Here is a 25,641-nt window from a genome sequence, read left to right as displayed (position 1 = left end):
AACAATTCCAAACATGAGCTTTTATTTAGTCATCAAAAATGAACACAAACAAATCAATACAAATGGAGGCTGCAGTTCAGACCCACAATAACAACCAAATGACGGCATCATTATTAATGTCTATTTTATAACCATAATGTCTATTTTATAACCATCCTGGAACCGGATGTCAATGATGAGCGCATGTAGCACCTGATGCAGCTAAGCATGCACAAAGAGAGCTTCTTACTCCCCAGTGCACTCAACATCCTCCTCAAAAGATTGCTCCAATTCCCCAGTTCCTCAGCATCCAGCACAGTACCTCTTTGCCTGCTCCAGTTGTGCAGAGCACAACATCTCAAACATCAAAAACTGTAAGTACAACAAACTTTTATCTACCCACCTCCATAACCAGCGCTCCTCAAACATTCCAGAAGATTCCCCTGGCCTCGGAATCTACTCAGACACCATTAGCCATGCGACTGATGAAGCTGCCACCCCCACACTGATTGATGATGTCACTTCCACCCCCATCATGGCCACTCCAACAACCACTTCCACCCGTCACAATTCCTCATGCATCACACGTGACATCACTTCCACCCTTCACATCATTGTTGATGCCACATGCTCAGTGACTTCCGCCACTCCTACTGCCGTGGTCACCACCACTTCTGCCCCCACCAGCGCCACTCACCTGCATTCTGCTGACATGCCCCCCACAGATTCCACTGTCACTATCCCACCCCCCAGAATCCCGACGGGAACACTACCCCTGCTCATGACTCCACCCCCATTCCCCCCACCATCACCCACTCCAGTTACAGGTTCCGCCCCCACTCCCAGCTCTACACCCACACCAGATCCTAGCTCCCAGCCCTGCCGAGTTTTCACCATCCCTGAGACCTTCCCCTCACTGAGGACGAACGATCAGTCCTCAGCAAAGGACTCACCTTCATCCCCCTCTGTCCACGCATCAATGAATTTAATACACGCCGTGACGTCGAACAATTCTTCCATCGCCTCCGCCTCCGAGCTTACTTTCACAATCAGGATTCCCGCCCACCTTCCGAGGACCCCTTCGCCCACCTCCAACACACTGCATCCACTTGGACATCCCGCGCTGGCCTATTACCTGCCCTCGACCTCTTCATTTCTAACTGCCGCTGGGACATTAACCGCCTCAACCTGTCTACCCCACTCCAACCTCTCACCTTCACAACGTGCAGCCCTCCAATCCCTCTGCTCCAATCCCAACCTCACCATCAAGCCAGCGGATAAAGGGGGGCGCAGTGGTAGTCTGATGCACTGACCTCTACACCGCTGAAGCCAAACGCCAACTCGAGGACACCTCTTCCTACTGCCCTCTCGACCATGACCCCAACCCCCAATACCAAACCATCATCTCCCAGACCATACAGAACCTCATCACCTCAGGAGATCTCCCATCCACAGCTTCCAACCTCATAGTCCGGGAACCCCGCACTGCCCGGTTCTACCTCCTTCCCAAGATCCACAAGCCTGACCACCCTGGCCGACCCATTGTCTCAGCATGCTCCTGCCCCACTGAACTCATCTCTACCTACCTCGACACTGTCCTATCCCCCCTAGTCCAGGAACTCTCCACATACGTTCGAGACACCACCTACGCCCTGCATCTCCTCCAAGACTTCCGTTTCCCTGGGCCCCAACGCCTCATCTTCACCATGGATATCCAATCCCTCTACACCTGCATCCACCATGACCAGGGACTCCAAGCCCTCCGTTTTTCCCTCTCCAGTCGTCCCCAACAGTACCCTTCCACCGACACTCTCATTCGTTTGGCCGAACTGGTCCTCACCCTTAACAATTTCTCCTTTGAATCCTCCCACTTCCTCCAGACCAAAGGGGTAGCCATGGGCACACGTATGGGCCCCAGCTATGCCTGTCTCTTTGTTGGCTACATAGAGCAGTTGATCTTCCGTAATTATACTGGCACCATTCGCCACCTCTTCCTCCGCTACATTGGTGCCACCTCATGCTCCGGCGAGGAGGTTGAGCAATTCATCAACTTCACCAACACATTCCACCCTGACCTTAAATTTACCTGGACCATCTCTGACACCTCCCTCCCCTTCCTGGACCTCTCCATCTCCATTAATGACGACCGACTTGACGCTGACATTTTTTACAAACCCACCAACTCCCACTGCTACCTGGATTACACCTCTTCCCACCCTACCTCTTGCAAAACTGCCATCCCAATTCCTCCGCCTCTGCCCTATCTGCTCCCAGCCGGACCAGTTCCACCACAGAACACACCAGATGGCCTCCTTCTTTAGAGACCGCAATTTCCCTTTCCACGTGGTTAAAGATGCCATCCAACGCATCTTGTCCACTTCCCACACCTCCGCCCTCAGACCCCTCCAACCGTAACAACCGCACCCCTGGTGCTCACCTTCCACCCTACCAACCTTCGCATAAACCAAATCATCCGCTAACATTTCCGCCACCTCCAAACAGACCCCACCACCAGGAATATATTTCCCTCCCCACCCCTTTCCGCCTTCCGCAAAGACCGTTCCCTCAGTGACTACCTGGTCAGGTCCACGCCGCACTACAATCCACCCTCCCATCCTGGCACTTTCCCCTGCCACCACAGGAACTGTAAAACCTGCGCCCACACCTCCTCGCTCACCTCTATCCAAGGCCCTAAAGGAGCCTTCCACATCCATCAAAGTTTTACTTGCACATCCACTAATATCATTTATTGTATCCGTTGCTCCCGATGCGGTCTCCTCTACATTGGGGAGACTGGGCGCCTCCTAGCAGAGCAATTTAGGGAACATCTCCGGGACACCAGCACCAATCAACCACACCGCCCCGTGGCCCAACATTTAAACTCCCCCTCCCACTCTTCCGAGGACATGGAGGTCCTGGGCCTCCTTCACCGCCACTCCCTCACCACCAGACGCCTGGAGGAAGAACGCCTCTTCTTCTGTCTCGGAACACTTCAACCCCAGGGCATCAATGTGGACTTCAACAGTTTCCTCATTTCCCCTTCCCCCATCTCACCCTAGTTCCAAACTTCCAGCTCAGCACTGTCCCCATGACTTATCCGGACTTGTCCTACCTGCCTAACTCCTTTTCCACCTATCCACTCCACCCTCTCCTCCCATACCTATCACCTTCATCCCCTCCCCCACTCACCTATTGTACTCTATGCTACTTTCTCCCCACCCCCACCCTCCTCTAGCTTATCTCTCCACACTTCAGGTTCACTGCCTTTATTCCTGATGAAGGGCTTTTGCCCGAAACGTCGATTTCGAAGCTCCTTAGATGCTGCCTGAACTGCTGTGCTCTTCCAGCACCACTAATCCAGAATGTGCAGAGCACAGCCCGCCAGGATGATAAATCACACTCTGTCTGGATATACTTTATTATACTTATCCTTTATTTTTCTACTATTCTCTGAAGTAATGCTTAACTTTTTAACTCATGTTTCTCTTACTACTTTGTACCTAGGTTTTATTGTACCTATGTATCTTAGTACCTAAAGTCGCCATGTGCAGTGACATTATACACTTTTTATTGTACTCCTATATTTGAGTACACATGACAACAAAATCTAAAAATCTAAATCTAAATCTACTGGGGGACCATCCCCCACACCAGTACAAATAGAAAACTCGCATCTTCAGCTGCTCCATCAGTACGGGTGTCATGATGTCATGAGCCATGGTGGTAGTGGATAGCCCTTGTCCACCAGTCAGCAGCTTTGTAAGGAATCTGGACCCTCAAACACACCATGTACATGAGAATGCTCCAAGATGTAGGAGTTATGACAGCTGCCAGGGTAGCAGATGCACATCTCCAGGAAGTCGTAATGATCACCTTCTTGCTGATGAATTCTGCAGGGTTGTAATATGGCTCTCTCAGTGCTGCACATGGACAGTCGATAGATTCCTGAAGAAGGGCTTATGCCCGAAACGTCGATTCTCCTGTTCCCTGGATGCTGCCTGACCTGCTGCGCTTTTCCAGCAACACATTTTCAGCTACAGTCGATAGAACTATAGAACCCCTACAGTGTGGAAACAGGTCCTTCGGCCCAACAGGTCCACACCGACCCTATGAAGATTAACCCACCCAGACCCATTACCCTATGCTATTACTCTATATTTACCCCGATTGGTGCATCTAACCCACACAGGAGAAAGTGAGGACTGCAGATGCTGGAGATCAGAGTTGAGAGTGTGGTGCTGGAAAAGCACAGCAGGTCAGGCAGTATAAGCCCTCGTCGATTCTCCTGCTCCTCGTATGCTGTCTGACCTGCTGTACTTTTCCAGCACCACACTTGAACTGAACCCCACATCCCTGAACACTTTGGGCAATTTAGCATGGCCAATTCACCTAACCTGCACACCTTTGGATTGTGGAAGGAAACCAGAGCACCTGGAGGAAACCCACGCAAAAATGGGGAGAATGTGCAAACTGCACACAGCCAGTCGCCCAAGGCAATTGAACCCGGGTCCCTGGTGCTGTGAGGCAGCAGTGCTAACCACTGAGCTACCGTGCTACAGGCTAGCATCCCGCAATTGGGGGAACCCAGCTATGTTCCTGAATCATATTGCCAGGGATTATTGTGGGGAAACTAAAGGAACCAGTGTGACCAATGTCATTTGTCACTCAGCGATCTGACATAAGTCATTCGTTGCTGGAAGAAGCCAGTTATATAGGAGTTCAAAGCAGCTGTCACCTTCACAGTCACTGGGAGAGGATGGCCTCCCAATCCTGCAGACCTCGGATCCTGCACCAGCATCTGGTACAGTTGCATCAACGTCCTGGGATATAGAGTCCGCAATAAAACTATGTCTCATGTCTCCCCTGGAAACGGAACTGGGAGTCAGAAAATTTTGCAGTTTTCCAATAACAAGAACCATGTCTCTATCACTTATTCTATTCCACCCTCAGCATGGGCTCCAACTTGTCAAAGGTGGGTGTGCCAGCTGACTGGCCAAAACATTCTATCAACAGGAAGGATTTGCTGCATTCCAAACCCCTTTCCATTTCCAGACCCACATCAATCATTCAACTCTACCTCCCACAGGGATAACCTCAAGTTATATGAATGAAGAGGGAACAGCAGTACAGCATAGCAAGGCATAGTAACCATCTCCCTCATGTTTTTGCCCATTCAACATCCTCAAATCCAGCAGACATGCTTTCCCAATCGAACTGACATGGATTCTGTCCGCCCTGGGTGCTATCCTAGTCATTTTCCAATTACAGCTTGTCTAGAGAACAACAAGTGATAGCAGGGAATATGGAGTTCACAGTCAGCATTGGGCTGTGCCTGATCATCAGTAACTTCCACCTTGCCCAAAAGGGCCTCCAAGTCTACATTTACTTCATACTACATCAAAAGGCCTTTACTACCTACTTTGCCCTGCTTTGCGCCCCCTCCCCCAAACAATGTGGAGACCCACTACATTGAACTTTGTCTTTAACTATCCTCTCTGGCATCTGAACCCTGACATTACACACCTACTCTGTCCTCTATGCTCCCTATGTGGAGACCACAGAGTGGTCAATCTGAAAATGCAATAGGTAGATGAAGGTGAGGGGGTGATGCTGATAGATCGGAGTGGAGGGTGGAGTTGACAGGTGGGAACGAAGATGGACAGGAAGGACAGTTCAAGAGGGCAGTGCCGAGTTGGATGGTTGGATCTGGGTTAATTTGGGGGGAGGGGAGATGAAGAAACAAGTGAAATTGACATTGATTCCTTGTGGTTGGAGGGTCCCAAGGCAGACGATTCCCTCTTCTCCCCTCCTGGCCACCTTATCCCAGATCCAATCCTTCAACTTGGCACCGCCCTCTTGAACTGTCCTACCTGTCCATCTTCCTTCCCCTCTATCCATTCTACCTTCCAGTCTGACCAACTACCATCACCCCTCCCATTTTTATCCACCTATCACATTCCCAGCTACCTTCCTCCCAGCCTCACTTCCCTCCCATTTATCTTTCAGCCCACCATGCTTCTGATGAAGAGCTTATGCTCGAAATCTCGACTCTCCTGCTCCTCAGATGCTGCCTGACCAGCAGTGCTTTTCCTACTGACAAGCAGCCTGTCTGTGCGTCTACACAAAAGAGCATATTAATACTGATAGCCTTCAGACTCTGGCTGAACCACCTATTCACTAATTGGAACAGCATGGCAAGGCAAGGTCAGGCATGGATGTAGGTAGGTGCTAAGTGAGTGAGCATTATGAGAGCATGTGAGTAGCACTGAGGTGCAGCCTGGTTTAATATGTGAATTAGGTTCCTGTCCCGTGCAGAAAGTCTCCTTGCTGCCGAGCAACATGGAGGGTCATTGCAGTCAGTGGTGAGCTAAAATATCCATTCTAAGATTCATGCCGAGAATTCTTGAGGTCTATTGTGTTTGGTAAGATAGAAAGCTGAATATTAATGAGTTGAGTTGTGGCACTAATAAGAATTCACCAAGGCACAATCCCCCTTAATTGGCAACTCAACACTCAGCGGAAGTACAAAAGATGTAGCGAGATGCTCCCAATGTTGAGATGGGCCTTGCTGGACAGTTCATTCGATTTTGCCAGAAAAACATTGCCTTAGCTCATGTTGCTCAGATGTCTATAAGATGCTGCCTGTTGATCCCACTTTCTGTGGATCAACAAGTCTACCACAGGGACAAGGCAGCAGCATTTAGCAATGTGTAAACCTGGGAGACTATACAGATATGGTGCTCTGAAGTCCCAATTGAAATAAATGTTTAAGTAAATTTGAATTATGCAGTTTAGAAAAGTAAGAGGTAATTTGACTGAAACATACAAGATCCTGAGATGTTTCGACAGAGTGGATGTGGAACAATCTGGAATGAAAGATCATTGTTTCAAAGTAAGAGTCACCCATTTAAGACAGAGATGAGAATAATTTTTCTCACAAGAGGGTTGAACGTGTCTTTGGAACTCTCTTCCTCCAAAGGTGGAGGAAGCAGTGTCCTTGTGTATTTTTTAGGCAAAGGTGAATGGATTCTTGGTAAGGGGTGAAAGGTTATTGAGGGTACTATGGAGTAATCAGATTAGCAATCATGTTATTGAATGGTGGACCAGACTTGCGCGGCTGAGTAGTCTACACCTGTTCCTAATTCATTTCTTAAATTAAATATAAAGTCATTCTGATGTTCAGTTTGAAGTCCAGAATGCAGTCCATCAGTAAAATACTATGGGTGTACAAATGATTTAAACACACAGCTGGCAATCCAGATCAACCTACCTGATTCCCAGATCTCTGCTTCGGCATCATTTTCCTCTAAACATCAAAATGTCAAAAAGGTGAGGGGAGAAAGAATAAAGAATGTACATGGAATGTTGCTACATAAATTAAAATAATAAATAAAATTTGTATCTAAGTGATGAACAGGATAAGCATGGCACAAAGCATTGTAATAAGGGTCGATGCTAGCATCAGGGATCAACGACCCTATGAAAAATTAACCAGAGACTATTTTCCTGCAGCAATATTTCTCTAATTTTATTATTAATCTTTGAAATCTGTAGTACCGGTTAGTTCAGTTGGCTGAAAGATATATTTGTTGGATCATGTTAAAGCCAAATGTATGGGCTTTAATCTTTATTTGGTTAAAGTAAACTCTGGGCTTGCCCCTCATTTTACCCATAATAAAAGCATAATGGCACTTTTCAGTGGTCAGCAAAAGGAGCTGCCTTCAGAAGGGGAATCCAAGAAGAAGACAACATTATTTCAATTATGTCTTCTGCTATAATTTTGCTTCCAAGTAACTTTCTGCCACACTTATGCTGTGTGATGTTAAACAGAATGTGAAAGAATACTAGATCAAAAAGATGTTCTGGGAAGTTTTTGACTAAGCACCTTTCTTTCTTTAAAACATATTGTGTTTGAAAGAGAAAAGGGAAGCATACAGGGAAAAGAAAACACACACAATAAAGAACATAAGTAAAGATTCCACTCAGATGAACACAGCAGACAATAGAAAATAAGGAATTGAAGAGACAGACCTGAGTTCCTCCTTTTGGGTGATTCCAGTTCTTCTGTGATCACAAAATGGCAAGACATAGACAAAGAAGATGAGCGTGAGTGGATGTTTTCAGATGATGAAACCGATTGATGGAAACAGACTTAATTAGATTAGAGGTGACATTCAGCAGATTGTCAACTTTCAGGAAACAGGCATCAAATATACCTGTTACAGCAAGTAGGCAGGAAGGCCAAAAGGATTAAGAGATAGTTTGACTCGCAAGCTATTAGTATGAACCCGTTAGTATGACATTTTTTTGTGGATGCTAGAGACAGTATCATGTCTTCTAATGCAAATAATAAGTCAGAAATACTGCTAAAATGGAGGAAGTAAAACAGTAAATACACAAGGACAATAATTCATACCCCGTAGATATTTCCTTTTAGCTTAATTCATGAAGAGTTCTGATATGACTTTTAATTTGCTAAGTATTTCAAATATGAGCATTCAGTCAATGAAAGGAAGCTTCACAAAATTATTAAAGTACAAAAGTTTCAATTAGATTTGTTTACACTTTTATTCAAGGTAATTGATTTTAAAAAATGCATAAGTTCCATGCTTGGAATTGACAACCCTTGGATACCACTTCAAACTGAACATTCAGTGCATTTTTGTTCAGGATTGAAATTTGATCCAAGTTTTGAGCTCAGTTTTGATTCATGACTTTGATTTTTGTGTAGCTTTATTAATCTCAAAGAACTGATAAACGTGCTGAAAAATAGCATTAAGAAAAAATAACCTAATCAATAATGTCTAAACGTTGCAATGGAGCAAACAAAAATTATTAGAGATGTAATTGATATCTATGTATTATCACCAAAAAGTATTTGCTTTCATATGGTGCACATTCAGGATGCTTATTATTCCAGTCTTACAAGATTTGTTAAAATTAAACTGTGCAGCTCGGCGAGGCCATCCCTTCACTAAATGATACCCAGGAACAAACATTTCATTACCAAAAATTGACCTTTGATTTCTTGAAGCACTACAAGATTCTGAGAATCATATAAATGCAGGCTAAATGATAATTCAGCAATATCCAGCTCACAATTATATAATTATCTTCTCACAGTTTATTGTTATTTTTCAAAATAACATTAATAATTGCAAAAAATAAAAACAAATTACTGCAGATGCTGGAATCTGAAACTAAAAGAGAAAATGCTGGAAAATTTCAGCAGGTCTGGCAGCATTTGTAAGGAGAGAAAAGAGCTGACGTTTCGAGTCTAACTGACCCTTTGTCAAAGCTTTGACAAAGGGTCAGTTAGACTCGAAACGTCAGCTCTTTTCTCTCCTTACAAATGCTGCCAGACCTGCTGAGATTAATAATTGCAAATCTGATTTGAGTATTTGTTTAATACAACCATGCTATGGCAATGCTGCTACTTGATAACTTTCATCAAAAAATGATCAGATTTTAAATTGTAAAGAAACAAATGAAAGAAATTCCATTAACAGACATAGATAATTTTGCACTGTTAATGCCTCAGAACAACTTGAAGCACTGAAAGTGAATTTTCATTTTAGGGATTTGTAATGTAATTGTAATTGTAATGGAATTGAAAACTGAATCACGTCTCATCCAACAGAATTCCAGTGATCCAGACAGTCTTTTCTGATCCTCTATTTGGACAAACATGTACACTTTACATGGAGTAGAATCACAAAATTCTTACCTGTTTGATACACTGCACCAATTTAGTCTTAAGTTGCAATGTGTAATCATCGAAGTACAGGAAATGTTTATTGCCAATATCTGACAAAAGGACATAATGCGTATTGCTGCCTTTTAATTACCCGATGAAGGGCTTATGCCCGAAACGTCGATTCTCCTGTTCCTTGGATGCTGCCTGACCTGCTGTGCTTTACCAGCAACACATTTTCAGCAACAAAATAATGAATCCTAATTGTGTTGCATTACCGTATCCCTCATTACAGACTAAACCAAATTGTTGGAACTGACAAGAATACTCAATCAAGAATGTTGAAAAAAGTTTTGTTCGAGACACCATCGGTTGAGGGTTATTTATTTAATTTGACTATGATTGTAATTACTGTTTACTATATTGGTTATGAATATATTTGACATGGTTATACCTTCAACCTATTTTACATATATTATATATTGTTTAAAAATTCCATTGGGGGTCTTATGATAGGCACCACTGATTTATTAGGCCCACCATTATTCACTGGCACCGGGGGTGTGTTATGTATGTAATTCGGTGTGCTACCCCTATAAGAGCACTGATCAGATAACTCCAGGGATAGAGCTTGGGTTCAATCGAGACCCGTGTGTGGAGGTGTGAGCATTGTTAACAATGTGTTCCCGTTCAGATTTACCATTTCTCTACCTGGTTCCAAAGGAAGCCGCAAAATATAAACTGACAATAAGAATGGGGTCCGGCCCACAAACATGAAAACATTTTTTTTGACCGATGGAGACATCATCCAGACTTCAGAAATGGTGCAAAGAGGTAATGTCGAGGAAAGTGATCGTGAAGTGACTCATGCTGTGGTTGATGCTAGGAAAGAAGGTACTCACTAGGGAAGAGGGTCAAGAGTGAGGGGACTCGGACCAATGGCTAAAGCAAAGATTATGCACTGGGGACCTACCAAATTCATCACATTGAGCAGTCACGAAGGGATTCTGAATGTGGGAGATGCCAGGGAGAAACAGTATGATAACACAGTCGATGAAGGAGTGGCTTATGTGGAATTGCTCAGGGAGGGGACTTGGGCTGTAAATGTCTTCTAGACCCGAATGACAGGAAAAATTCCCACCTGCAGGAAAACAAAGTGGTGGGCCTATCTGGGATGATGGGACCATTTGATGAACAGTCAGAAAATTGGACTTTATGCATGGAATGCTTTAATTTATTCTTTAAGGCAAACAAAGTAGCTGAGGACATGTTTTTTTAAAGTACCATCAGAAGCAATTCAAAGCAGTCTTGTACAACCAGAGAACCTCATGGATCAGATATTCAAAGAGCATGCAAAGTGTTAGGAAATTATTTCGCAGCCAAACTGCTAATGATCATGGAAGGTTTCTGCTTTTACAAACAGGTACTGAACACAGAACAGTCTATCACCGAATTCATGATCATCTTTAAGAGGTTAGTGGAACACTTCGAATTTGGAGGATTCTTCCAAGATCCCTTGCAGGACCATTACAATGCAGGAAATCATTCCGCCCATCGAGTCCGAGCTGATTCTCTGAGGAGTCTACACATCCCTGAACATGATGGGTCAATTTAGCACAACCAAAGCATTTAACCTGCACATCTTTGGACATATATAGACACAGAGAGAATATGCAAATTCCACACAGATAATTACCCAACACTGGAATCGAACCCGATCCCTTTTGTGAGGCAACAGTGCTAATTGTGTGAACTTGCCAGTTTGTGACCTGTAACATGAAGCCATCTAACGGAAGCTACTAACAAGGAGAAGCCTAGATTTCAAGGCAGTTATCGAAATTGCTATCTCAATGAGTTGGCAGCTAGCAAAGTAACTCAGTTGACTAACTAGGCCTGGGTGCATCAAATAGTGGAAACTCAGCTAAGTGCAGTACCAACCATAGAATATTGTTGGTATGATAGTGGCTATAAGGACTCAACATGTTGGAATCAAGAAGCTCAGTGGTACAGATGCAACAGAGTGGGTTATATTGACCAAAATTGCCTGGTGAAATCCAAACAAGAGAAGGGGAGTCACAAATAAACAACATTGAACCTAAGACATGCCACCAGCCAAGGAGTAGACAGGGAGTCAGTGAGGTCTGCAGAAGTAGATGGCTCAGACTCAGCATAGTTTCAGTCAAACACATTGTCAGTATGGGGTGAAACTGATCTTTTTCGGGGTTTTTCCCAAAGTAGAGGGGAAGACAATAAAAATGAAAGTTGGTACAGACGCATTAGTGACCCTGATGCTTGAATCAGTCTATACGGAGAAGCTTAGGACACGACCATTAAAGTCTGCCAGCCTATACTATAGACATACATGGAACAGGTGGTGCCACTGAAGAGCTATGTACTGATGAAAGTACAGGTAAGGGACCAGTCTGCAGAATTGTCACTTTACATCAGAAAAGATAAATACCCTGCATTAGCCAGACACTCCTGATTACAAAGATTACGGTTGAACTGCGGCATAGGTAATAGGCGAGTGGACTCAAACATTAGTTTGCAAGAAATCCAAGAAAGGAGTCTCAGCTGCTGCTGATGATAGTCACACACAGTAGACTTTTCCACTACAAATGACTGCCTTTTGCATTACATCATGAAGACCCCTAGGCCAGAGAGTGTGTCTCAACTTAGATGGTTCTTCAGACTTATGGCAAGTTATTGTTTGATCTTGCAACTGTGCCAAAATCCCTGCATCAGTTGCTGGGAAAGATGGATCCATGAAAATGGATTCAGGTGTGTGAGGTGACAAGTCTTAAAAAGGTCAGAAGTGTTTGTGCATTTTGACCTGAAGTTTCCATCACAGTTAGCATGTCACGTTTCGTCTTATGGAGTTAGATGCACTGTTGCCATCTTACCGAATAGAGAAGAAAGGCCCATTGCTTTCACATTGGGTTCACTTTTGAAGTCAGAGGAGAATTATGCTCAAGTTGAAAAAGTAGGATTCAGCATCGTGTTCGGAGTTTACAAGTTCACCAATTGCCTTTGCAGCAGGCACTTTGTGCTACAACCAACCAAAGGCCTCTAACCTCCATTTTTGGCCCGTATACAAAAATTCCATCAATGCTGGCAGCACACATGCAGAGATGGGCACTGGCTCTGTCATATATGAGATCAAATACCAACAACAGAGAATCATGACAATGCAGATGCATTACTGGAGAATAAAGATGTTCCTGGCTGGAACCTCAAAATTACGCACTTTTCTCAGGATGATAACATGCCAGTGTCAGCGAATTGGGGCAGGTCGTTACTAGAGCTGAGCAGTGGACTTTGTTTTGAAAGGGAGGATCTATCATGGAAACTGCCTAGAATTACACCCTTACCAGGAAGTGGGAATTGTCCACATTGGATGGTTGTTTAAAGTGGGGACTGAGAGTAATTTCTCCCCTGTTGAGAGGAAAAATGCTAGAACAAGTGCATCAAGGGTACCCCAGCATGATATAAATGAAGGAGATAGCCAGGAACTATTTTTGGTGGTCGAATGTGTACTCCCAGATTGAGGAGAAAACGATGAGTGCTTGTGTCTTTGGTAGTGGGGACTCAAGGAGTGTTATTTGGGCTGCAGTAGGATCAGCAAACCTGTGAAAGAGTTCAGAGGCAGTAGAGTCCAGTAATGTAAAAGACCAGCTGCAGTGTTGAGAGACTTTACATCTTTTAACAGAGTAAGTTCCTCCAGCCCTCACCTCTCACAGTCTCTCCATGGTCCATCTATGCCACCTCATGCCTCTCCACCCAGCCTCCGTGGCTCTTTATAGCTTCCATGCCAACCTATATTCTCTAGATATAAGCACTGTAACTAACATATACACATATCATCATGCATATATAAAAAAAATGGAAAAAGAAAACAAGGATCAGTGCTGGGTTCACTGCTTTTTGACATTCATGAAAATGATTGGGATGTGAACGTAGGAGGTATGGTTAGTAAGTTTGCAGATGACACTAAACTTGGTGGTGTAGTGGACAGTGAGGAAGATTACCTCAGAGTACAACAGGATCTTGATCAGATGGGTCAATGGGCCAAGGAGTGGCAGATGGAGTTTAATTTAGATAAATATGAGGTGCTGCATTTTGGAAAGACAGATCGAGGCAGGACTTATACACTTAATAGTAAGGTCCTGAGGAATGTTGCTAAACAAACAAACCTTGGGGTGCATAGTTCCTTGAAAATGGAGTAGCAGGTAAATAAGATAGTGAAGAAGGCATTTGTATGCTTGTCTTTATTCATCAGTGCATTGATTACAGAGGAACCTCAATTATTGGGCATTCGATTAACCAAATAACAGATTATCCAACAAGATCATAATGTCCCAATGTTCGACTAAACTATGTTATCGGCATTCGATTACCTGGAATTTGATTAACTGTGCGTAATATTCCCTGCCGGTGTCCTTCAGTTAATCAAGGTTCCTCTGTATAGGAGTTTGGAGGTCATGTTGTGGCTGGACAGGACATTAGTTAGGCCACTTTTGGAATAGAGGAAGGATGTTGCAAAACTTAAAAGGGTTCAGAAAAGATTTAGAATTATGTTGCTAGGGTTGGAGGGTTTGGACTGTCGGGAGAAGTTGAATAGGTTAGGGCTATTTTCCCTTGAGTGGCAGAGGCTGAGTGGTTACGATCATGTGGGACATGGATAGGGTAAATAGACAAGGTCTTTTCCCCAGAGTGGGGGAGTCCAAAACTAGAGTGCATATGTTTAAGATGAGAGTGGAAAGATTTAAAAGGGACATTTTCATGCAGAGGGTTGTGCATGCATGGAATGAGCAACCAGAAGAAATGGTGGGTGCTGGTACATTTCCGACATTTAAAAGACATCTGGATGGGTATATGAATAGGAAGGCTTTGAGGGACATAGGCCAAATGCATGCAAAAGGGTCTAGATTTATTTAGGATATCTCGGTGGAATGAATGAGTTGAGCTGAAGGGTCTGTTTCTGTGCTGTGCATCTCTATGACTCTATTCACACCTCACCCTCTTCCCCACAAAGCCCAAAATGCCCTTGATGCCAAACAAAGCCCCACACACCCCAAATGCCCCACATACCCTCCATGGTAAGCTATGGCACTTCCATACCCATTCACCCATTGCACAGAACCAGTTATTAAGATCTGTTAGAAAAGTTTAACAAAGGTGATTCATTCTGTAGTGATTGTAACAAGGTCAGCCAGATGGACCTCATAGAATACAAGTTCCCCAATTAGAGCTGTTGATCTGGTCCAATCAAGGAGTCCTGACTGACACATAAAAGCAGGAGTGTCTGCACACACACACACGATGGGTGCTGGAAAAAAAAGCACAAACAAAATAAAAAAAAAATATAGGGTGAAGTCATTGCCCTTTGACCTGAAGGGCACTGCTTGTCACTGGTCACTCGGGTGTTTTCCTTTCGAGAGCTGGAAAAAAAAGCAGGAGTGTCAGACATCCTGATCCTGAGAGCTGGCTCTGAGGGAGCTGGATCAGTGTCAAGGACTTTCTGTGCGTAAATAAAGGGTGATTTGGTGACAGGACGTTGACCTCTGTGGAGTTATTTCACATTCATAAATTAACATTTCATTCAAAGATTGCTTTCACTACAAATCAGTAAAAATGTCAATCAATAGCAGAAACTCCAAGCACTGAAATATTTGATCTTATGATAAATAAATATTGTTTGCAATGGACAAAACATAAGAGAAAGCCAGAGCTTCAATCAAGCAATGTTTTCCCTCGGGTTCAGCTGTTTCAATACTCAAATAGGTGTCTAGCCCCTTGGCCAAGAATCATTATGTACTCTATTTTTTGTAGTTTTGTCCCTGCCTCTGAGCCGGAAGCTACAGATCTAGGGTTTACTTCAGAACTTGTTGGGCATTGAATGAGGCAAGGAAGGCTAACAAATCCTTCTATTATGCCTATGAGAGGTAGTAGAAGCAGAAGAGTGTCATAATCAGATAGTCTTGATGTAGAGTGGCATCCTTCAAACTACAGGTTAATTATCAGTTCTAGGAAACTCTAGCTAAGGAAACAGATGTAAGCACATGCTTTGTCATATGCCATGTGGAGTTTTGAGGGGCTATGTGGTGGTGGTGGTGGTGTGGGTGCTAGGGGAGCAAGCATAGAATAGCACCAACTTTCAAAAGATTCCAACATCCAGAGATAAAAATCTCACAACACCAGGTTATAGTCCAACAGGTTTAATTGGAAGCACTAGCTTTCTGAGCGCTGCTCCTTCATCAAGTGGTTGTGGAGTAACTGAAATTATACATTGTGTGTGTGTCTGGGGTGGGGAGTTGTGAGTGTCTGTGTGAGAGAGAGAGTGTGTGTGTGTTTGTGTGTGTGAGAGAGAGAGTGTGTGTAAAGAGGTCTGTGAGAGGGTGCGTGTGGGAGTGTGTGTCTGTAGGAGTGTGTGTGCGTGTCTGTGTACAGGGGTGTGTGTGTGTGTGTGTGTGTATAGGAGTGCATGTGTGTGTAGTACAATGGTGGTCAACTGTAGTGTGACATGAACTCAAGGTCCAGGTTGAGGCCTTCCCTATGGGTACTGAACTTAGCTGTTAGCCTCTGCTCTGCCATTTTTCGCTGCTGCCTGTCCTGAAGTCCGCATTGGAAGATGGCCACCCGAAGGTCCAAGGTCAAATGTCCTGGACCACTGAAGTGTTCTCCAACTGGGAGGGAACGCTCCTGTCTGTTGGAGGCTGATAGCTAAGTTTGGTACCCATAGGGAGGTTCTCAACCGGGACCTTGGGTTCATGTCACACTACAGGTGACCACCATTGCACTATACACACACACACACTCCTACAGACACACACTCCCACACGCACCCTCTCACAGACATAGACCCCTGAAAGAGGGATTCATGCCCGAAACATCGATTCTCCTGCTCCTTGGATGCTGCCTGACTTGCTTTTCCAGCAACACATTTTCAGCTCTGATCTCCAGCATCTGCAGTCCTCACTTTCTCCTAGAAGAACTCATTTTTTTAGGTCAGAATCAGTCTAAACATTATGGCACAGACAACAGGGGGCTAACACCTTCAACATGTTATCTGAGCTGACACCAATTGTTACAGTTAACCTGAGAATGTAACTTTGAAAAAACGTTTTGTGATTTACATATGTAAGAAGTGAAACTATCATGGCCATTCTAATAGATGAGAGACTTAACAAACAATCAAGGTATTTTTGAGTGTATAATTTCAGTTACATCACACAGTAAACTTTTGCTATAACTGCTGTGTCTTACAATTGTGTATTCCACAACCACCTGATGAAGGAACAGCGCTCCAAAAGCTAGTGCTTCCAATTAAACCTGTTGGAGTATAACCTGGTGTTGTGTGACTTTTAACTTTGTACACCCCAGTGCAACACCAGCATCTCCAAAACATAACATCCAGAGACACCTCCAAGGTAAATAAAATGACTCTTTTTGAAGCTGGCATCATTTAAAAAAAAAATTGGGGGGGCTCTTGGATGTGCCTATCGCTGAAATGGAGTTGGTGAAGTCAGGTCAGGTCAGGAACACGGTATGACCCAAACAGCCTGTAATTTTAAATGACCTGCTTAAAATTGGGAAGCACAGGAACAAGATCGGGAATCATGGAATCAAGTTTCGGCTTCCATTTTCACTACCCCACAGAATCTACGCAACTTCATGCAGATCCGGCCCATGATGACACTTGAGACAAATGATTTCCAGATGGTTCAAGACGGTGGCCCAACATCATGACTCTTTGCGAGCTCTCAATAGCAGAACTTATTCTTCCATATCTTAGAACTGAGTTTTAAAAGAACAGAACAATTGTAAGTCTGTTAAAATTACTAATAATGTTTTGGTAAATCTACTTACAGGTCTGAAGATTTTCCATTTGACTAAGCCTAATTTCCATGCCTGCAAGCCAAGAGTGAACAGAAACCTACCAACTTCCCTCAGGCCCAAACATCCTGACGCCAAGGAAACCCAGAACCAAGGCCCAGCCAATACAGGAATGAAACCCGACCCCAGAGGAGGCCTGACCAGCCTCAAGAACAACCCCTGACCTTGATGGGACTGGACAATGTGAAGGCCCGATGGAACTGACTCCAAGACCTGAGCATCTGTGGCCGCGATTGGTGCTACGGACACAATTACCTCTTGGTGCAGCAGACTTCCATCACTGACGTTCAGGATCAACCTGAAGTAGGCAACTTATCAGGAAAAGTGGGAGAAGTGCTGGCCTGCAGGTGGGACTAAAACAATATGGTTTCAAGTCCCTTCTCGCCAGCATTGTCCTGGCAAATGTCCAAGCTATTGAAAACAAACTTACCTTAAATGACCTTAAAACTAACTTACCTTCCAGATGGAACTGAGAGGCTGCTGTATGCTCTGTTTTATACAGATATGGCTTACTTCTGCTCCATCCTTACAAACAAAAGGTTTCTCTTTACATTGCATGGACCATATGGCATCCTCAGGCAAGCCAAGGGGAAGTGAGGTCTGCCTTCTAATCAATACCTCCTGGTGCTCAGACATGGCATTCGTGGTGAGGTACTGCATGCCTGACCAAGAATATCTACCAGTGAAATGCTGTCCCTACTACATGCCGAGTGAGCTCACCTCTGCTATCCTGACAGTGGTCGACATAGCACCCCATGCAGAAGTGAAGAATGCTCTTGATGAAATAATCGCTGCTAGAAATTGACTTGAGATGGAATATCCCGATGCCTTGTTTATCATAGCTGGTGACTTCAACCAGGCCAACCTCAAGAGTGTGCTACCAAATACCATCAATACACAACCATCAAAGATGCCTATCACTCCATACCTCGTCCCCATTTTGGAAAATCAGGTCACAATGCTGTATGCCACCTCCCGACTTATAAGCAGAATCCAAAACGCGAGGACTCACTACTAAAAGTAGTACAGTGCTGGTCTGAGGCAGCGGAAGACCTTCTGTGGGACTGCTTGGAATTGGGGAACTAGTCCATATTCAAGAACTCATTGGCCAACCTAAATGAGTATGCCATTACCGTTAGAGACATCAAAAACTGCAGATGCTGGAATCCAAAGTAGACAAGCAGAAGGCTGGAAGAACACAGCAAACCAGGCAGCATCAGGTGATGGAGAAGTCAATGTTTCAGGTATAACCCTTCTTCAGGACTTGGGGTGGGGGTGAGGGATGCTGCAGATAAAGTGGGGGGAGAGATTTTTGTGGGGAGTGGGGTGGAGTGGTGAGGTTGCGATAGGTGAACACAAGTAGAGGGTACAACTTGGTTGGTCAATGGGTGGAATGAATCTGTTGATAGCTGGAAGCAAGGGTAGGGAGGTGGAATTGAAGGAAGGGAGAGGGGCTGAAAAGGGAATTGGGTACGGGAAGGGAGGTTATTTGAAATTGGAGAACTCAATGTTGAGTCCTCTGTGCTGTAGGTTGCCCAGGCAGAAGATGAGGTACTGTTCCTCCAATTTGTGGTCTGATTCACTGAGACAATGGAGGAGGCTGAAGATGGTCATGTTGGAGAGGGAAGGGGAATTGAAATGGGAGCTAATTGGGGGCTCAATCTGGCTCTTGTGGGCTCAGTTGAGATGCTTAGTGAAGCGTGTCTGCAGTTTATGTTTGGCTCCCTGATGTAGAGAAGACCACATCGGGAGCACCGGGTACAGTAAACTAGGTTGGAGGAGAGACAGGTGAACCTCTGTCTCACCTGCAAGGACTGTTTGGGGCCTTGAATGAGGTGAGAAGGATGGTGTGCCGACAGGTTTTGCAAATTTTATAGTTGCAGGGGAAGATACTGAGGGTTCGGGCAGGGTTGGTGGAAAGAGTGGCGCAAAACAAGGAGTGACAAAGGGAGTGGTCCTTGTCGAAGGCAGAGAGAGGTGGGGAGGGGAAGATGTTCTTAGTGGTGGGGTCTATTTAGGGTTGGCCCAACTGCTTAAGGATGATACGTGGGATGCGGTGACTGGTGAGGTGGAAGGTGAGGAGAAGAGGTCCCTGTCTTTATTAAGCATCCCAGATATCCCCCTACTTTGAACAATGTGCTTTTCCCTCCTCTGTCATCCATATGGTCCTCTACCACACCTCCTCCATTCCCTACTCCATTGCTCTAAATCACTCCCCGCTCCAAATGTAATAAAGACAGGGTCCCCCTTGTCGTCATTTTCCAGCCCACCAGTTTTTGCATCCAATGGATCATCTTAAACACTTGCACCAAATCCAACTAGATCCCACCACCAAGAACCCCCACCCCTCTCGGCCTTCTGAAATGACCGTGTACAATTTCACTACCGTACAGACTTCATTAGCAAGTGTGTAGAAGACTGCATACAAAGGCATTAATCTGAATATTCCTCATCTGGAAACCATGGATGAACTGGCAGATCCATTGCCTATTTTTAGCCAGGAGTGAGGCATTCAAGTCAGATGACCCTGACTTTTACAGAAAATCCAGATGCAACCTCTTAAAGGCCATTAGAGATGCCATTAGGGATTAGTGGACTAATCTAGAGACCCAAACTAACCAAAAGGACATCCACCATTTGTGGCAAAGCTCATTTGACATAACAGCCTACAAAATGGCACATAAGAGAATAGTGGACATAAATACAACTTCCTGATGCACTCAATGCATTGTTTCACTGAGATTCTGTTTGAAACGAACGTACAATGTCACCAGCCCTATAGCCTCGGATACACCTGTTCTGTCAGTTACTCCTGCAGATGTCACCTCATCCTTTTTGAGAGCAAAATCATGAAAGCGACTGGCTTAGATGGAGTCTCTGACTGTGCACTCAGATCCTGTGTGGACCAGCTAGCAGGGAATTCATTGATATGTTTAACCTCTCCCTACTATGATCTTAAGTCCCTACCTGCTTTAAGAAGACTACCATCATCCTGGTACCAAAGAAAACTCATGCAGCATGCCTCAATGACTACTGCCCAGTAGCTCTGACCTCCATGATTATACGTGCTAAGAGAGGTTAGTAATGGCTCACATAAACTCCTGCCTCTCAGCCTGCCTTGATCCCTTGCAAATCGCCAACCATTGCAACAGGTCCATGATAGATGCAATCTCTCTGGCCCTACCTTCAGCCCTGGTACAACTGGATAACAAGGGTACCTATTTATTGACTGCAGCTCTGCCTGCAACATCATAATTCCAACCAAACTAATCTCCAAGTCCTGACACTTGGTCTCTGCTCCACCCTCTGCCATTTAGATTGTCCAGGAATGATGAAAGGCTCCGGCCCAAAGTGTCGATTTTACTGCTCCTCAGATGCTGCCTGGCCGGCTGTGCTTTTCCAGCCGCACACTCCTGACAACAACTCCTCTGTAATAATCCTCAACATCGGCTTCCCCCCAAAGGCTACGTACACAGCCCCTTACTATACTCCCTATGACTGTGTGACCAAATTCCGCCCTAAGTCCCATCTACAAGTTCGCTGATTACCGCACAGGCCGTATCTCAGACAATGATGAGAGAGAATATAGGAAAGAGATAGAGTGCTTAGTAGCATAATGTAAAGATAACAATTTATTTCTCAACATCATCAAAATAAAGAGCTGATCACTGAGTTCAGGAAACAAGGTGGCAGGCACCCTCCCGTCTACATCAATGATGCTGAGGTGGCGATGGTCAAGAGCATCGAGTCCCTAGCAGTGATTTTTTTTCCTTTATTCATTTCACGGGATGAGGGCATCACTGGCGAGGCAGCATTTATTGCCCAATCCTAATTGCCCAGAGGATAGTTGGTCTGCTTCCTTCCCTGAAGGACATTAGTGATCCAGATGGGTTTTTTCCAACAATCGACAATGGATTCAGGGTCATCATTAGACTCTTAGTTCCAGATTTTTATTGAATTCAAATTCCACTGTCTGCCATGGCGGGATTCAAACCCGGGTCCCCAGAACATTATCTGGGTCTCTGGATTAACAGTCCAGTGATAATAGCATGAGGCCATCGCCTCCCCCGATCACCAAAATCTGTCCTGGTCAATCCACATTGATACTCTGTTCAAAAAAGTACAACAATGCCTCTAAGGAAATTTGACGTGTCCATAAAGACTCTTACCAATTTTTAGAGATGAACAATAGAAAGCATTCTGTTATCTTTCCTCTGTCCTATTACTCTAATACACTTTGTATGATATGAACTGCCTGTATTGTACAAAAAAACAAAAATTTTACTGAACCAAAGTACATGTGACAACAATACATCAAAGCAAAAATATCAAAGAGTAACAACATACAAAAACTTTTTTTAATGTAACTTTGATAGCTTAGTGCGTCAAGGTGACATATTTAAACATACGAGTACCCTTACTGTCTCAACATGTTCAGATAACTGAAGTTTTCCTGTGTGGTGGCAATTAAACCATTACTGGGAATGTTTGACTGTGTTAACCACATTACACACACACCAATAACTCAAATACTGCCCTACAATAAACAAGCACTTAGTAAAAACAGTGCTCAGAATTATATATTAAGCACAACATGTTTTTATACTGCACTGTGTACAAATGTTCCTGGTGAAAAAGCTGCTTGAATTGTCACTTGTATAAAATAAATTATTAATGTTACCAGCCATTATCCCAAATTGGCATGATGTCAAAAGGGGAATTAAATATGTATCGACTGCAATTGAGTCTTTTCCAATATTAAGAAAATGTTACCCATTAAGTGACTGCTTGATTCCTCTTCTGTTTCTGCTTTGAAAAGTGAAACTATCAAATTTTATAATGTTATTTTAAGTATTCAAAGATGTACTAATCAGGAGTTAAGGTGTCTAAAGATTAGATTTGTTTCCTACTTCAACTGATCAACTCTCCACCCTTTACTATTTTATATGCCCAATTTATTTGATAAACCTAAAAATTATAAACTAGAATTGCTTAAAAGTTAAGTTTTGGGAAGGCACTAATTACAGATTTATTTATCGAAGTAGATAGACAATGTGAGGTGAAGAACATATCAAAGACATGCACATACTCTCACTACAATCAGCATGAAGCCTGCTAACCACAAAGAGTCTCAAACGTTTTCACAACGTTTGTCAGGTTTTCACAGCCTGACAAAGCTGGCTCGAAAACTGCTTCTCTTTTGCACTGACATCAGCTACTGTACCATTAACTTCTCTCTGTTGATCTTCTCAGTTAACTTCTGGGAAGTTACAAACAAATCAAAAGGAAACACAGCAAGAAATTGGATTCTTAAGCCGACATGATGAGAGATCAGTTAAATTAAGATTTATGAAAAAGCAGTATGGATTACCTGGTCATTGCCACATTGTTCTTTGTGGGAGTTTGACATGTGCATACTAGCTGCAATGCTTCCTATATTACAGCAGTGACTTCAAAGAAATATTTAATTGGCTATAAAACACTAAAAATTCAGTGGCCAGGAATATTAATGCATAAATGCAAGTATAACACATTTGTGAACACATATGTCAAAGAAGATATGAAAAAAAATTGTCTCAATTTAAGTTAAATATGGCATTGCAAAGGTACAGGTCTCAGTAAATCAATCACTCTATTCAGATCCAACATAACTTCAAATAAATGTTTTAGATCGGAACAGTTGTAGTTAACCTTTTACAATACCTACTCTTCTGCTGCAGCTCTGTGTTTAGAATAAGCTGAGCTGAGATAGTGTCACTGTTTACACTGAAAAACCATTTAATTTATATTCCGTTCTTTTTGATAGATATCCATTTAAAAAAAATAGAATTTGTCTAAATTGCTGTGGGTATGTAATTTTCGCATGCTCTCAGTTCATCATTTGATATAGAATACAAACCAAAATCAAGACAAAACCTAGTTCCAGATACAGATTTGTGGCAAGTGGCAATCTGCTGGCATGTGTGTTTTAACCTTTTGCGATATAAAAAATGCCAGGCAATGACCATCTACAATAAGAACGAATCTTAACGTCTCACTTTCAATCATTATCATCACTGAATACCACACTTTGAATGTCCTTAGGTTGCCAGTGACTTAACCCTAAAATGGACTGGTCAAATAAATACTGTGTCTATAACTGTAATGAGAAAGTCACCTCATGACTCTCCAAAGCATATTCACTCCCATCTATATGACATACTCCCCACTGATCTGGACAAGTGTAACTTCAATAAAATTTGATTTGCACTAAATTCACAACCTGAAGTATTCACTCCCTTCACCACCACCACAGACTCAAGGATACACTGGAGGCCATTGTGTATCTGTCAATTCTCAACCTATGTATGGATCAAGATTATTATGGTCCAAGATCACACTGCTTTGTCTCATTTACCCATGATGAGGTCAGTACTACAGCCCAGACAGTTGGATGTGCCAACATAGTGTCCTAGGTATATTATATTGAGAACACCTATGAGCCTATATTGGATCTTTCATAACCTGAGTACTATGTTGTGCACCCAAGCCACGCATCTATACAATCACTAAGACTGCCTACTGCAACCTTCATAGCATCATCCGACTCCAAATCTGCCTCAGTACGATTACCATTAAAACCCTTATCTATGCTTTTGCTACCTTGAGACTTGAGTATTCCAACACACTCCTGACTGTCTACCTGTCATAAATTTGAGACCATGATAAAAAAAACACTGCCTATCTCCCTATTCACAGGCATAACTCTCACCCATCAATTTTGTGTTTGCTCACCCACAATGCTTGAACAGGAACCAAATCCTTTGGTTTTGAAATTCTCTTCCTTGTTTTCAAATTCTTGCAGAGCTTTACTTCTCCCTTCCAACATCCCCAAAACTTTCAAATATATCAAATATATCAGCATTTAACTATGACCCACTAAGCACAACCATTGTTTCAATACTGATTACAATACATTCAGCTACCTTGGCCCAAGGCTCTGGAATTCCATCCTGAAACTCCTTTGTCTCTCAATCTCTATTTTCTCTTTAAATATATTCTTCAAACCCATCTTCTTTGACCAAGCTTTTGACCATTTGTCCTAACTATCACATTGTGTCTCTGCTGTGATTCAATCCACAACACTTCCACCTCTGAGTCAGAAGGTCAGGGGTTCAGGCCTCATTCTAAGACATGAACACAAGAATTCAAATTCCCAGACAGTACTGAGGGAGCTAGTTATTAGTGCTTCCAATCTGTCTTTCAATATTGCTTAAAGACTCTCCTTCTCCTTGATTTACAGAATTTTCAACCATGTCAGTACCTTGCTCTTATTCCACTCCCAACCTTCCTAGACTGTAGGATTCATCTTGACTTCACCTTCTACAGATCATCTGCTGCCATTTCAGTCACCTCGAGAGTGATGGAATTGGATCTTCCCCATTGCTTCTAATCCAGAACTCCAAGGAAAGTAATCCATCAAGACAATTTGGGTCACTCTTTGATCACCCCACTTTCTGCTAATTGTGCTTTCCTGTTGAAGCACAGGAGATTAAACACCTGCTTCTTTACTTCTTCCGTTTCCACCATCAGAGACCTAAGTACTCCTATCAGGCAGAACAACAAAATACTTGAACCTCTTTCAGTGTTCACTGCTCCCAATTCAGTCTCCTCTCCACTGGGTACTGTGACATTGACAGCCTTGTGTAACACCTCTGTTCAGTTTGCAAGTGTGTTACTGAGCTCCTCCTTGCCAGTCAATTTAATTCTCCACTTGACCCAGTCACAGTATGAATTTCTGTTCTTGGTGTCTTACACTGAAGCAATGAAGATGAACAGAACGCTAAGGATTGGTGCTTTATGTTTCAGTTTGGCACTTCAAAGCTTTCCGTATTCAACGTTGAGTTCAACACTATCAGAATATAATCTCTGCTCCCATTCTTCTCGGTTAGCCATCAGTGGTAATTTTTCTGCTATTTCTGTTTCTGCACCCATCTTCTCTTCCTTTGCTTGTGCCATTACCTTTGCTGGGACCATCATCCCTTCATGACAGCAGGGAAGGCAAGAGAGGTTAAATGACAAAGTTCTACTTT

General features: G+C 43.5%; 1 protein-coding gene across 43 annotated transcripts in view; it reads right to left on the bottom strand.

Moving 5' to 3' along the window:
- rims2a (regulating synaptic membrane exocytosis 2a) overlaps positions 1-25,641 on the bottom strand; it is a 1,173,408-nt gene that overhangs the window by 272,328 nt on the left and 875,439 nt on the right. For 28 of the 43 annotated variants that reach the window (XM_087986315.1, XM_087986332.1, XM_087986320.1 and 25 more), the window contains 2 exons: positions 8,011-8,043; positions 7,250-7,285 (listed from right to left, as the gene is read on the bottom strand). The exons of 8 other annotated variants lie outside the window; for them this stretch is intronic. In XM_087986315.1, coding sequence (XP_087842441.1) covers positions 7,250-7,285; positions 8,011-8,043 — 69 coding nt within the window. The remainder of the gene's footprint in view (positions 1-7,249; positions 7,286-8,010; positions 8,044-25,641) is intronic. 7 more of the 43 variants (XM_087986308.1, XM_087986327.1, XM_087986314.1 and 4 more) reach the window with 1 other exon arrangement.

This window comes from Chiloscyllium plagiosum, unplaced genomic scaffold (assembly GCF_037043375.1).
Source record: "Chiloscyllium plagiosum isolate Xiang-an unplaced genomic scaffold, Cpla_swu_hap1 HiC_scaffold_4, whole genome shotgun sequence".
Lineage (NCBI taxonomy): Eukaryota > Metazoa > Chordata > Chondrichthyes > Orectolobiformes > Hemiscylliidae > Chiloscyllium > Chiloscyllium plagiosum.
This window is presented reverse-complemented; position numbering and strand designations above follow the sequence as displayed.